The sequence below is a fragment of the Drosophila simulans genome, chromosome 2L (genome assembly GCF_016746395.2).
Source record: "Drosophila simulans strain w501 chromosome 2L, Prin_Dsim_3.1, whole genome shotgun sequence".
Classification (NCBI taxonomy): domain Eukaryota; kingdom Metazoa; phylum Arthropoda; class Insecta; order Diptera; family Drosophilidae; genus Drosophila; species Drosophila simulans.
In genome coordinates this window covers 11225262-11240963 of record NC_052520.2, presented here as the reverse complement: position 1 = coordinate 11240963, position 15702 = coordinate 11225262, and the positions used below count along the sequence as shown (strand labels likewise).

At 39.5% G+C, this 15702-nt stretch overlaps 1 protein-coding gene across 1 annotated transcript; it reads left to right on the top strand.

Moving 5' to 3' along the window:
* The first annotated feature begins 404 nt into the window (after nucleotides 1–404).
* On the top strand, nucleotides 405–1388 carry LOC6731974 (serine/threonine-protein phosphatase 1 regulatory subunit 10). The gene is made up of 4 exons (XM_002079072.4): nucleotides 405–566; nucleotides 621–829; nucleotides 885–1117; nucleotides 1171–1388. The coding sequence occupies exons 1-4, from the start codon at nucleotides 498–500 to the stop codon at nucleotides 1218–1220; spliced, it is 561 nt and encodes a 186-aa protein (XP_002079108.1). The 5' UTR covers nucleotides 405–497; the 3' UTR covers nucleotides 1221–1388.
* Nucleotides 1389–15702: the final 14314 nt, after the last annotated feature.

Genomic DNA, 15702 nt, shown 5'->3' with positions numbered 1-15702 from the left:
AATGACTAATTCAATAAGTTTGAATGGATGTTTTTAACTGCCATTAATAGGCTAATGGCATATTATCCATATCTCGAGTTGGTGATTAAAAATGCTTATTATGACTTTGTGTGTTTGCACACAATTTGAATTTTATTATGACTAAGATTATATGAGAAGATCAAAGATAACATTTCGAAATCTTAGCATGATCTCAAATATTTAGTTAAGAGCGAGTATAGAACACAGACTGGTTTTTGCTAATGATATTCATAATGCGACAACGAAATGATTAATTTGTTTGTTTTCCTGTTATAGAAGATTATAAACCTATAAGTTGTACATTAATAAAACAAGTTAAAAGTTTTCAAATCAAGTAGCCATGGAAAACACATTAACGTGTACTTCAGTTTGTTTGAATTAGAATACCTCATTTTTAGTCCGGCATTCAGTAAAGTAACAGATCGGCCAACAAAATTTTTTCTAAAACCATTTGAAAATTTTCAAATTTTTTTACGATGGAGAACGGTCCGGAGTTTAATTGGGAGTACAGTCATGGTGGTCCTGGAAATCCCAACTACTCACAGGTGAGTTTGCCTACGTACTTCGGTATCCGGGGCTAAACCATGGATTGGTTTCAGATGGGAAGGGGTAGTACTCCTCCTGGAGGCGGTGGTCGTCAGTGGCTGCACTCAAGTCAAGCTAACACCAACAACTATGGGCATGGATCCAGTGGAATGGGATCCCACCAGAATAACCCATCTCCAGGTGATCCATTTGCCTCCTACAACCAGAATATGATGAACATGTACACGAATTTTAAGCCCAGTTACGGTCATTCTCAAGTTGGGTAAGTTGTTCTATGGATCTTAAGGCTGATCTAAAACTGTTTTGGATTATATTAGCCCGGCTTCGGTGCAGGGCATGGGTCCAGAGCCTGGTCAAGAAATGGGTAACAGAATGGGTAACAGAATGGGCCATTCCATGCCCGAGTCAATGGGATTCGATGGAGGCATGGGTTCCGGAATGGATTCAGGCATGGGTCACGGCATGGGCATGAGCAATGGCCTTGGCGCTGGAATGCGAGTTGGTTCCATGCGTGGAGGTCAAAGGTTAGCTGGGGGCTACTCTTCGAACGGTAAGGCGTTTGACCTACCTTATGAAAAATCGCATTAAAATCGTTTTTTGCAGGTCTCAATGATCCGAATCCGTCGCTATCCCACCGAGGTAGTTGGTTCTAGAAGAGCCCCCTAGTTTTATTTCCTAACAAACTTTACGGATCTCATTTGGCACTTGAAAATAAAGTATAGGCTCTCCATAAAATGTATAATCACAAAGCAAATAACTCGAAATTTCCCGTTTAAGAATAATAATTTGATCACATAATAAATATTTGGCACATTTATCAATCTGCGATCACGTGTCTGTTATCTACAGTTGTGACCGTTTAATTGTAATCGATATTCAAATACGGACGAGGGTCAAACGGTGCCATTAACGCCGAACGACCTTCTGCCCTTTTGGGTGCTGTGACCTCTGTCATCGGGGATCTGTGTATGGAAATCACGGAAGGGATGGGGGTGGCTTTAGTTGCGAGGGGTGGCGCAAGGGCATAAATAACAAATGCAATGTATTTGTATGTATAAATTATGATGATACTATTAGTTAGCATGTCATTCGGCAGCGGGTCTATAAATTACGGACAGGCAACAACTGCAGCAGCACAACCCCCACCCTCACATTTTAGGGGCCAATGTGCATCCGTTTTTTCGGGAGTTTTTATTAATAAATTTACATAAATATACTTACGATTTCGGGGGGCCCCTAACATCGCCACTCGCCTGTCGCATGTCCCCAAATGAGGAACTCCCTCCCATTTCGGAAGTCCCGCGCGTGTGTAATGATCTGTCGCCCTGGATCAGGGCAGCGGATTAATGGTAAACCGAACGCATTTTTCATCGAACATTCCGTTTCATTTTTTCCTCGATTTTCCACTATGTTTTTAACAAGCGCCCATTTCGGAGGAACTAATTTATATATATTTTTTTTCTGTGCGTCGAGAGTTCAGTAAACTATATGGAATCGGTCCGGTTATGAGACCGTTCCGTTCGTTGTGCTCCAGATACGGTCGGTTCCGTTCCCCACCATGAAACCCTTCGGACGGAGGGATCCCCGGGTGGAATGCCAGTCACGTCTTGGACAGATAGGCCAAAGAATAGAGCCAACCGACAATCACTCCGCCGTTTTCTGCCTTCATTTCAATTCAGTTTTTTTGTATTTTTTTTGTTTTGTTGTGTGTTATATATATGTATATATAACATTAAGTTAGTCCGTGACGGTTTGTCGGGTGGCGAAGGGGTCACAAATAAATTAAAACAATTGAAATTTACATTAACATTTCTCGACTCGGTTGGGTCTTGTCTTAACACCTCTTTTGTCAGCTGTGCTTGAGGGGAAACTAGGAAAAAGTTGAGCATTTTAGACTATCTACACGTTTTATATATTAACATACATTTTAAAATATATCTTAAAATAATAGTATTTTAATATTGAAAAAATCAAAACACTCATGTTTAAAGCTTCTCTTTTGTTTTGGCTACTTACTCATAGTAAGATCTTATTTTACAGGGTATTTAGGATGGGGTTCTATTATTTGTTATTGCCCTTTCACGTCGAGTAGTTGAAATATCTTGGTGTTATTTTAATTCGTGTGCTCTTTTATTTCTATTTTTTATTTTTGTTTTCCCTGTTGTTGCGCTGTGTCGGCTGTTTTTTTCATTTCGAATTTGTTTTCTATGCACTTATTTAATTGTGTTTTTATATTTATTATGTGCTTTCCTCAAGTTGCCTTTTAATGTGCCACATTTACGTAAAAATGTATTTTTAATTTATTTTCTAGACCGCTTTTGTCGCTTTATCGAGCTCATCGGGTTCAGGTTTAATTTCAGATTCGGGCTAAACTCGGGGTCCAAAGGAAAAGGCAAGGCGATAAGCACGCACCATTTTTGGTGGTTTTTGAATTCAAATTGAGTTTTTATATTCGGTTTTAGTTGCTGTAGTTGCCTTTATTGCCCCGACTTTAGTGCCGTGTAATGAAGGGTTTATGGGGCACTATACAAAGTTATATTAAGTACGGATAAAATGTAAATTATTGTGTTTTGTTTAATGGATGCCTTAGGTATGGCGATAGTTTTTGTAAGATGGCTTTGGGGTAATCAATCTAAGTCGGAAGATTTAATAGATATCATCGTAGACAGAAAGGTTTCTAGTTTAGAAAATGGCTGATAGCAAACTGTCAATAAAATCAAACACATATGGCTCAAATTGTTGTAAGCAGCATACCAGAACTACTATTACCTACCTAAAATTCCTAAGTTTAAACCAAAGACATTATAATATTATAATTAAGATTTTATTGTTCTTCGCCTAAGGCCAACAAATAGCAGACACTCCCGCTTTATAAACTATACTGTTGCAGAGCATATAAATTGCAAATTGCAGAGATTGAAATGATATATACATATCTGCTGGAAGTTAACTGGCTGATTCAGTAGCTCCAATTTCGCGTTGTTGGTGGCTGGATAAAATACAAAAAAAAATCCAACTGGTGGCTGGCCATAAAATCAACACTTTGGTTAGCAAAACAAACCGTTTAATGCAAAACAAACAAGAGGCGACAACAACTAGCCACACCTGGCCAAATAAAAAACGAGATACATGGCCGACTGGAGTGTTGATAAGGGCGTGTTCCAGAGCGAGTGAAAAATTTTTGCGCAATTTGTTCGACATTTTTGTCGAAAAACCACAAAAATCAATTGGCAGTTTCAAGTGTCCCGCGGCAGCGCCAATTCAATTAATATGCAAAACTTGTAACTTGTGGCGTAATTGAATCATAGCCGACATATCCCCACATATCCCTTGGGCTCTATTTTTCATCCTGCTTTTCCAGCTGCCACGGCAGCCCTGTTTTACTCCAGCGAGTTGACAACTCTATTCGCCGTCCACCCGCTGCGTCCGATGCATTTATCACGCTGCCTCCCCCGCCGAATCCCGAATCCCAAAAACCGTATCCTAACCCTAGCCCAGATATCAGCGGGTGGTGGCCAATGTCCGGCCGGGAAGCGATTAACCTTCCCGTGGAGTGGTGTCAGTTTAAAGTTGCCATTAACACGCCATTGTCTGGCCTTTATGCTCAGTTCCCACCCCCATCAGCCGAAACTATAGATATAATCGCCGCCGATCGCCCGATCTAATTTCTTAGCAGTTGATTGATATGTCCAGCAGTCCGGCGAAATTAGAGACCATTTTAACGGGAAAATGTTTGAAAAGTAGTCTTTTAAACTTTTAGTCTGCAAGGTAATCTTAAAAGGGTCTTGAAAATGTAAAAGTTTTGATTTGATTACTATGCCTATGTTAAATCGTACACTACTCAAGAACTAATTGCCTTCAGACTGACCAAATCAAATCGCTGAAGAATGAAAACCGACATTCCTTGATAACCATAAAACGCATTCGAAGGGTCAAAAGTAATCAGGAAATTGTTGCCATTATTCGGAGCGGGTAAACGACAGCTGCCGTCGGTCGGTCAGTCATCGATTTTGTGTGTCTTTCCACTCGAATCGATCGAAAAAAGGGAGCAATTCCAACAATTGCGCTAATTTCGAATTAAATTTTTAATCTCCAGCCGGCAACAATTCCACCCACATGCGTGGCTCCTGCTCCTTCCGGTTTCACCCCTAGTACGGGTCATCTATACATATATCGATCCACTGACCGCCGGTCATCAATGGGCCACACCCTCACCTCCACCACTCTCGAAACAAAGACAAACGTCAAAATTAACGAAGGATTTGGCGATTTAACGCTCAAAAACCAAACACAAGATGAAATGCGACTCTAGCCGAAGAGCGAAATCAAAACTCACACAAAATTAAATTCCAAGTGAAGGGATGAGCTGGAGAAAGGCGAGTCCTAAGCCGATTTGGAACGCCCACAACAATTTGTAACGGCCGCCGGACAAAGGTCCTGGCACGAGACGAGTGCGTGTGCCAACTGGATGGCCACGAGTTCTGTATAACCCGACCAGACCGGGATGCGTGGCCACCTTGGGCTCCTAACTGGAGGGTCAGCGCAGGATCCGAGTTGAGTGGGCACTGGGGGAAAAATGTATAAAATGGCATAAAATTCTATATATTTACAGGAATTGAAATTTATGCAAAAATCTTACTAAAATTGAAGTACAAGGAATTGCATAAATCTTTAACAAAATCATTACACTACTATAAAATAATCTATAAAATCAATAACCTTATAATTTGCCTTGTAGAATGTATGACTGTTTTCTCCCAGTGTAGCCACGCGTCAAAATCGAATCTTTTAGGGACTTTTCGCCTTTGTTTGCCACTTTTATTGGTGGCGGCTCTGACGCCCAGATAAATCCCGACTCAGACGGCGTCCAGTCAGCCAGGTGTTCTCTGACCCTCAGCCCCTCGCCCCTGACAAAAATAAAAAAAAAAGAGGGGGTGGGAAGGGTCCACCGTGACCCTAACTGGACAACGCCCTTGATCATCTAGTTGTGTATGTGTACAATTCCTTATTGTCTCGCTTTTACGGTCGCTCCATTGTAAAGTCCTTTAATTGCTTCTGATTGAGTTTTATTTTGGGTGCATCGATTTTTCATCGCCAGCAGTAACTGCAACTGAAAAGAAACAGATACAGATACAGAAACAATCGAGGACAATGGCCAGCACTTTTGGTGTTGACGTGGCGATGACTGTCGAATCTTGACCCATTCACAAATGAATGATGGAATAACTCATGGAATAAGTCACCAAAATGGAAACCAAACACATATATTCAATATATTAAATATAGTAAAATAAAGTAATTTTTTACCATGCCATGCATATTCTAAAGGCGGTTACCTTACATTTTTGCGTACATTAATCTTTCATCTTCCCAATTGAAACCCCCCAAAAATCATACTCATATTCAATTTCCCAACCCACATTCGATACCCATATTGCACTGAATCCACCTCATATTGAACCATCCTTACCAAATCCAATCCATCCAATAACTCATCCGATTTGACTGCCAGACGGAGCCCCTCCTCATGTCAGTGGAGCCAACCCTTTATCGTAAAACAGGATGTGCATAAAAGTGTCAGGCAATCTCATAAACAGCACATAAAATCGAGAGGAAAGCAGGCGGAGCAGCAATACCTATGCATAAATCGCGTGGCCGCAGTTGGGATTGGGTTGCGGCTGCTGGAATATCTTATTTCATAAGCAAATAAGATATAAAGCTAACTGCAAAGCGAAACCCCTTTCACCAGACCGAAAAAGCACGCAGAGATGAAGACAAAGTTTACGCAGATTTTGCGGCAGAGAAACCAGAGGAAAAGCGCGCCTCGAAAACCCCATCAAAATTCTGGCCACACGGCTCACGTATCCATCCATCCGCCAGTTGCCCCAAGGGACTTTCGCCAGCGAAAGGGTTGCGACCGCACCTTCGAGGGGTTGGGGCTTGGGACCTGGGGCTGGGAATGGGTATGGAGTTGGTTCTCTGTTGACAAAAGCTTTTGACTTTCGGCTGTGGCTGTGAAAATCGCGTCGAAACTTTGACCAGAAATATTTAGCCAGACAAGCAACACGCCCCCAAGGAGCAGTCGGCGGTTTTCCACGGCATTCATAAATTCTGGGGTTGGTAATTGAGGTGATGGGGCAGAGGCTTCTTCCTTCTGGGGGTTTCTGGCTTTAAGCTGTTTGTGCGTGCCACAAACAAGTTAATAAACTTGTCAAAAAATCCACGAGGAAGCCCCTGGGTAATGAGCATGAACTTCAAGACTTATGAACTGGATACCCGGTGGAGATATTTGTTTAGCAGTAAGCCTATGTGTATACGCACTCGAATTATTATATATTTTACTTTTTAATAATACCACATTTATATTTAACAGTATAAGTTGGAAAAGAAAGAAGCTTGCTTAGCATACAGGTCAGCCAATTTGTTCAGCGATCTTATATTTACTCAATGTGCATTTTTTATTACCCGACTTATGCCAAGCTCGCAGGTTGAACTGAATAATCGATTTGGCTCCACGATTAAGTGACAACACCTGCTCGCAGGACAAAGGATTACACAGGCGTGAGTGGTGCTCCTGATCCTGGCGGTGCATCTGCTTATGAAGATATGAGATATAGATATGGAGGTGTGTGCCTGGGGCCTAGGACGCCGCATAAAATTCAAATAAATTTCCAACTCGTTCGCCGGCGAGTTCCATTTTTCATGATCAATGGGGGTGAGCGGAGCGAGCATTAACTGCAGCTCCGACTTGGGCATTAAGGCATTAACTTTCCCGTTCACGTTCAGCTTGCTTCGCTGGCTTCCTCTTCCCGGGTGCTGGTGGTAACCATCTTCGGCACCAACCCTTTTCCCATTCCCACTAACATTACCCTTTCCAGTCCAGTTCAGCGGGCGGCAATTCACAATTTTATTTTCATTTTATTACACGAAACAAAGACAAATTACATAAAATATGTTTGCCAGTTTCTGTGCGCGTATGTATCTGCATCTGTGAATGCGAGTATCTTGTGGATACGTCGGCCCACACCTTGCGGCTGCGTTTTTTATGTAAATTGCGCCGCCGGCTCAGACATCCGAATGCCCATTAATGCACAGAGACAGAGAGGGCCTTATGGTATGAGAAAGAGATGGATACTGGGTTCATCGCGCCTGAAATTGCTAAAGGAAGTTGTTACTTTGTAATTAAAATTTGAGATTGATTAACTTATTGTTCGTGTGAGTTTTACAACCCGAAACTATTACCGGCGCACTTTGATGGTTTGATTTTGGCCTGGGCTCACTTACAACTCCCCTGCTCCTCGAAGCCACCGAGCTTTTGATTTTTATGATTCCTTCGCTCACGGGCAAAAGTTGTTGAACTCTGTTTAATGAGACCAGAAATCGCATTGGGACTCTGACTAGGCGTTGCTTTTAATTGTGCGCAATTAATCGCTCGACGTTTTAATTTGAGCTTAGAATTTGATTGGCTTTCGCAGCAGTCTCTCAGCGAAATTGGAGTCAAGTTTCAGGCTTATTTGTGGCTGCATTCAGAGTCAGAGGAGGTAACCAAAACCATTTTGACATTTCAAAGGACATTTCATTAAGCCAGCCAAAAAGATTTCTCAGAACATCGTTAAATAGAACACTTAATTATTAAGCTGAGCGAAAGACTTTTACAGATTTTAGTATATAACCAGCAAAATATTTTTTCTTACATCACATGTCCGGTTCAGACTGCCATACATTTCATAAAAAGTTACTTGGCTTAAAAACTTTTATTGCATTTTCATTCCACTTCAACATTTCCCGTGGTTCTATCACTCGTTCGTTTTCGGGGGCGCAAATTGAGCAGAACTCTTCAGTTTGAAACCTTAAGCCATAAATAACAAATTTTTATCTGAAACATTCGCCGAGTCGAGCGCCAAAGTTTCGGACATTTGCTCGACCGAGCGTAGACTGAAAAAAAAAATAAAATAAAAATACGAAAAGCGAAGCTCGCAATTCGAGTAAAAATGATGGAAATAAAATACGAAAAGTACGATAGAGTCCTTGCTGCCGGGGCAGGAAACTTTTCAGTCACGAATCGAGCGAGCAGCTCATGTCCTTGTTTGTATTAGGCGGACGTGTGCCAATGAAGAGCGCCCAGGATGCCCAGAAAGTTGCGCTGTCCATCAGCTCGGGGCTTATTGCTTACTTATCTGGCCGGGGTACGGGTGCCATCCATCCGCCCATCCCGAACCATCCACTCCGGCGACTTATGAAATACTTACTAACGGCTTTATTTGACCAGCTCACCACCGGACTGCTGATGAGCCGGATGGGGGGCCAAAAAGGACACCTTGATGCACACAGCGAAATGCTCAAAGGAGACGCTCTGCTCGGAAAATATTTACTCAGCCAGCAGGACTCACTCGCTGGCTGTTCATATATTATTTATGTTTACGTAGAAGCAAATCAATTCCAATATGAGCAGGGGGAAATCCTTTTATGCTGCGGCATTTCGCCAGATGAAAATCAATTTTTAAACTTTTTGCAATAATATATACCACCACCCAACCCGCACAGAATGTATCCTTGAGCACATTTATTTCCCATAATATCGAATGTACGTGATCTTCCCGGCGAAGCAGATCAGAACCATCCCATCTGCACTGAATTGCAATCGTATTCTGGCAGAACATTTCACTTTGACCGTATGTGGTTGAAGTTTGAAGATAAAAATGATTCTATATGAATTATAAATTGGTCGATTTATGCACATTTCCACGGCCACTGGCAATTGGCATGGGTTGTGGTGAGGCTTTTAGGTTAAGTGGTTTTATGACCCTGTTCAAACGGAAAATCTTGGGGTCAAAAGTGGGAAAGCATAGCTGTATGTTCCTCTTTGGGTTGCACATTACTTAAAAACATAATTTCATAAAAACATATTTCAGATGGTTTTTAAGCACGAAATTTATTTAAACATTTATTGACTTATACAACTGCTTAATCAATTTATAATTCCTTCTTCGATTAGCCAGAAAATAGTAATATGGCATAAAGCAGATTTATATTTTTGGTAGTTTCGATGCCGGTCGATTTGATTGCCAGTTGATTTATTTTCATTGTTGCTGATATGCGGTGGGGCTGGGTGAAAGGGATTGAGAGGTAGTATATGTAATGCTCGAAACCGACTATAAAATGCTTTCTTATAATTGGTTTTCGATTGCACACTTGCACTATTGAAAAATGCTTCAGCTCTTTTTCAAGTTTTATTATAATTGAAATTCCCGAGCGGCGATTAATGCCAACGAAAATAATTCAAATAAATTAAAATGCAATTAAATAAATCGAACGAATTCGCCGCGATACGTTGCGATTCGATACGATTCGAGTCGAAACCAATCGGATCGCGAGAAATTGTTGAAAAAAAAAAGAAGAGAAGCAAAAATTGTAGACGCGCAATATTTTTTATGTGCTGATTAAAAAACATTCCTTGGATATTGGCCAAAATATGCAGCGAACGACGGTTCCGAGGCATTTAATTTGCATTTACGATGAATCTCTCTTTGCAATTTTATTTTTATTTTTTTTTTTATACTCTTGCCTTTTGGTGTTTTTCATTTTGTATCTGTATCTGCGGCTGCTGCATCATCGATTCGGATTGATGGGCTGCTCGACAGTTGTTCTTGTTTCATTTCGTTTTGTTTTTTGCATTTTTTACTTTATTTTTAATTGTAATGACAGCTCATTGGTTTCTTTGAACACTGCCACAGGCGATGGGCGAAGATACTGTCGACCGACCGATGCTGCAATTAAGAGATAAAAATATAATTATTGCAATTGCAAGCGAGCAGAGCGAGTTTATCTGTCAGCGGCTCAGAATCGAAATCAAAGAAATGTCTCAAATTCCAATCTATTTCCAGACTCCGATTGCCTTTTTGAAATAATTAAACTAGACATACATCAGTGAAACAGTTAAATATAGCCACAAAAAATATCATATTCAAAAGGGTATACACTTATTCGGTTCGCTTGGCGGCTTTCTATTGTTTTATTTTGAGATCTGCACATCCCGCTGACTGAAATGCCAAACTACAATTACACAGCAATTATATTGATCAGTTTATTTTCTTTTTAGTGATTGATTTTTTTTTCTGTCTAGATCTCTTATTTGCCTTCGAGTTGTCAACTCGCGGCAAATATCTTTATAGCAATTTGTGTTGTGGTTTTATTTACTTTGTGTGTGAAATCAAATCGAACCTTGTTAAATGTTAAATTCGGTTGACATTCCGCTTAAAATTGTGGTTATTTCGGGAAGGTTCTTATTGAACTGCAATTCACCCAGGGACAGGACTCGATTTATCTGGTTGTCACGTTTTTTATAGATTGCAATAGGTAGTTTTTTTTTTACTTTTATTTAGCAAGAACGATATGTATTGTTGCATAAAATTAATTTACATACATTTATAATTTGATTACAACCTTCTTTCTTGGCACTCAAAACTTCGTTTATCTAGTTAAGATCTTTTCAGTATAATATATCGTGATCATTAAAATAATAATGTTCCATGAACTTCCTTTACAAAACATTCGGATTGTACTTAACCTCTAAAATTTAATGGCTACTTGCAGTTTAACTATTCAACAATTTTGGGGAAATGGAACTGCACGAGACTTGTGGGAAATTAGCATATGGTTGGGGAAAGGGTTTTGGATCTACATATAGGGATGGGGGATGGGGATGGTGCGTGAGTGTTTCGAATGGCATTTAGCATTTCATTTGGCCCACAGTCGTACTAAGCTGCGACGTGTCCGCCGCTGTTACATATATGTATATATTTTAATTTGGTTTCTTTATTTCATTTTAGTTGGCAATAATCAGCGACGCCGCGCCGTGCATATTAATTACTACGGCCAGCAGTAACTAGTAATGGAACCGCACTCACCGCACCGCTCCAGCAACACAACCCCGCCCGCCCACTCCTCATCCACCTCCTTGCCGTACACCACCCGCCATAATTCTAATGTCGACCCAGACATGCCGCAGTCACACGTTCAAATTACCCCAATTTCGTGCGGGCAGCGACGGCGAATATGTAAAAAAGTGTTCATAAATGAAATGTGAGGGACAGAGCCATCGGTTAGGCACTGAAAAAAAAACTGAGTAAGATAGTTAGATATTTCAAAATCTTAAAAAAAAAATCTGAAAAAGATTTCTTGCCGGTTATTGATTTTCTCTACCTAAAGATGAGAGAAATATAGGTTGTGTGCTTCATTTTTCTTTCTGAGTGTTCAGCAATTATAATTTAAACTATCTTTATGATATATGAATACTCATATTTTCTTCCAGTGCATGAGTATGTATTATTTGAGCTATGGGAATGGTTAAGTGAATGGAAACAGCGCGTTGTCGCTTGTTTTTTTTTTACAACTAACTGGGCCGATTAGCTTCCCGAATTCGCGCACACGTCCCGACCATAAAAGGCGTCTCACCATCGCTCCTTAATCTGCTATCAAAATTTTGACGAAAATTGAATTAATCGCATAGCAGTATAGCATAGCCCGTATCTTGGCCGAAATATCGTGTGAAAATTGTTTTAAGCTCGTAGGTTGATTTCAGTGGAGCACCGACGACAATTGCACCGACATTAAGTTCCCACAGACCGCGCACTCTGACTTTGACTTTCTTTTGTGAAACCGAAACCGAAATTACAAATCGTACCATGTGCAATTTCCGCAATGGGAAGATCCGCTCAAAAAGATTTCAACACCGATTCGCCATGCACTATAAAGACACCAGACACTGGGCCATATAAATCATCGCGCAGGATCGTAAAACCCACCGGTTTCATTTGGGACCAAGGTTCAGAACTTCTGCGGTGGCTTCAGGGATACTATGTTTTTAAAAATATGTTACCTAAGAATTGGATAATAACATATATTATATACATATATCAAAGAGATGCTGATTTCTTTCTATAAGAAGCAACTGAGTCTTCTGACTTATAAAAGATGTTATCTTTGGTCTAGACAGTATCATTCTAATATTTGCTTTCTAAACAACTGTTAAATGTAAATTTTATATATTAATATATTGTATTAAGGAAATTTCCTTTAAAAGGCTTAAAAGTTCCAACCCTGGTCAGTTGGAATCGCTTTGATAAGTCATAACTAGGCGTAACCACTGACACCCTCATAAAAGCCGCTAAGAAATGCCGAACCCAGTGGGTCAGAGCGCAACGAAATCTTCGTTGGGTGGGTGGCTGGAAGAATTCAAAGGGGGGAATTGTCTTTCAGAAATAAGCAAAAAATGGAATAACCGGGAAGCGGTGGAGCTAGTGCCACGTTCAGTAGTCTTTATTACAACGGCGCGGTGCGTCGAATGGCCAAGGAGAAAGATGACTAGAGGCGAAATGGACACTTAAACTGGGCAAGCAACCAAATGGACGGGCAGAAGGCAATTAACCGATTTTTAAATATGTTTGGCCACCTTTATGACTCGATTACAGCTGGGCAAGACCCAAGGAGGTCAGGGCCAAGAGCAGAACTCTTTACGGCCGTTGTGAATGCGATTTATTTCGATTATGGAAAGTCGCTGATTTGGAACTAATTACCAAAACGATTTGCACCTCGACTTGTAAATGATGTTCGAGGAGTTGGGCCTACAGTGCGATTCAGGAGTGTAAAGATCCTATTAGGGCATATATCACTGCAATTTAATTTTTTTTTTAATTTATTTGTGCTTTATCCCTTATATATATATGTACATTTCATTAAAGCTAATGGTATAATTAGGTATTTACAGTGTTTAGCTAAGGCTTTCATCTGAAATATTTATTAATTATGTCTAGTTGACCTGTTTTTAGTTTTTTGTATAACAATATTTATTATTTATTAAGGAAAACAAGGGAGAAGAAAAACCTTAATTGACTTACAACTAACTTAAAAAACTAAGACTTGAAACAAAAGATTGTTAATATTGTATTTTTTGTTGAACTTTTTGTACACCTACTTTTATATGTAGGTACTTAGTGTTTGTGTAATAAGGTAAGTTCATTATTAATTTTAACAGCTTGTTTTGGCATATTTGAAGTTTTTTGATATGAGTTTGAGCACATCTACCCCAAACAGGTGACCCATACATTAATATTGGATTAAAAATTGTTTTAAAAATTATGATCTTATTGGATATTGATAATTTAGATTTACGATTTATTAGAGGGTACAGTGTGCAAATAATTTTATTAACTTTCATAATTGTGTTGTTGATGTGGTATTTAAATGTTAGTTTTTTATCAAAAATTATACCCAAATATCGAATGTTGTCAACCCATTGTATTGGAGAGTCTAGTATTCGCAACTGTCTATCAGGAAGATAACGAGGTTTCCTTCTTTTTGTAAAAAATATAGCATTCGTTTTATTAGGGTTAATTTTAATTTTCCATTTTTTGTAATATATGTCTAATTCATTTAAGTAACTCTGCATGGATTGATTTATCTCGCTGTACGAGAAACCAGCACTGTAGACAGCGGCGTCGTCAGCAAACAGTGAAAGTACACAGTTTGTAGCTTGTGGAATATCGTGTGTAAAAATATTAAACAATGTAGGTCCTAAGACAGAACCCTGTGGCACACCTGCATTTAAAATTCGTCTAGCAGATTGACTACTGTCCAAATTAACGCTAAAGTATCGATGTGTCAAAAAATTTTGAACTATTTTAATGAGGTATATGGGAGTTCCAATCATCTTTAGTTTGTGCAACAGTCCGTCATGCCATACAGTATCAAATGCAGCCTCAATATCAAGTGTAACCAGCCCTACAGATTGTTTGGATTGGATACTTTCTTTAATATAATTTCTTAGTTTTAAGGTCGGCAGTATGGTATTTAGACCATTTCTAAAACCATACTGTACCGTTGGTAGTGTGTTGTGTATGTCCAAAAATTTCACCAATCTCAATTTAATTAATTTTTCCAGAATCTTGGACAATCCGCTTAATAGGCTTATTGGTCGGTAGCTTTCAGGGTTATCAGGAGGTTTTCCTGGTTTGAGAATTGGAACTATTTTTGCTATCTTCCAATCCCGTGGGAAATAGCCTGCCTGAAGACAGTGATTGGCAATGTTAACAATATGATTAATGGCGCTTGTAGGAAGGTTTTTCAAGGATATATTAGGTATTCCATCAATTCCAGGAGATTTTCTAGTATGGAGAGCTTTTACAATTGAAAAAACCTCTGGATAAGTGACTCTACAAATTTCTGCGATGTTGTTTGGGGTTTCAGCTATAGATTGTAAAGATATTTTGACTTGGTCAATTGTATTTTGGTTTGAATATGAATGTGTCAGATTATGCTTCAGTTGAAAGACATCAGCAAGAATATTCGCTTTTTCTTTTCCAGAAGCGTATATTTCATCAGCTTTACTTAGACACGGAACAATTTGTTTTCTTTTTTTAATTGCTTTGGTTATATTCCAAAAGGGTTTGCTGCATTTATCCAGCTTTTGAAGTTTATTGTTCCATTTTGCATTATTATAAATGAAAAGCTCTTTTCGTATGATGTAATTTAAATGATCACATCTTGATTTTAATAATGGATGACGTGACCTAAACCATTGTCTTTGGATAATATTTCTTGTTTTAAATAATTCAGTTATATGTACAGGGAGTGTAAGCTTGGAGTGATGTATAGGTTTATGAGGGACTGCTTTAAGAAAGGCATAATTGATTACTCTAGCGAAAGAGCCGATTAAATTATCAATATCCAAAGTCGATATCTGTGAGCAGTTGACAACCACCTCTTCAACCATCAGCCTTTCATTTATAATTCTCTTAAAAAGCGCCCAATTTGCCCTTCCCAAAATCGGATATGTTTTTACATTGCGCATAAAATTTGTAGAGTATTTAATAACCACTGGTAGGTGATCAGAGGAAAGCTCTTGCATTACTGCTGGATTAGCCAGCTGGTTAGGGATATTAGTGAGGCATAGGTCCAATGTTGATGCTTTTGCTTTATGGTTATGCGGAATATATGTGGGTTGCGTAGGGTACAAAATACTGAATTTTCCCAGATCTGAAAGTTCATTGAGAATTTTGCCCCAACCATTGGCTCGGGTACACTTCCATGCTCTGTGGCGCGAGTTGAAGTCCCCGCAAATTAGAAAATTTCCATTTA

Excerpts from the sequence above, each read along its gene's own strand:
- LOC6731974 (XM_002079072.4), top strand. The coding sequence starts at position 498 with ATGGAGAACGGTCCGGAGTTTAATTGGGAGTACAGTCATGGTGGTCCT. Across the intron at positions 567-620 it reads GAAATCCCAACTACTCACAG|ATGGGAAGGGGTAGTACTCC; the intron begins GTGAGTTTGCCT and ends GATTGGTTTCAG. Across the intron at positions 830-884 it reads TACGGTCATTCTCAAGTTGG|CCCGGCTTCGGTGCAGGGCA; the intron begins GTAAGTTGTTCT and ends GGATTATATTAG.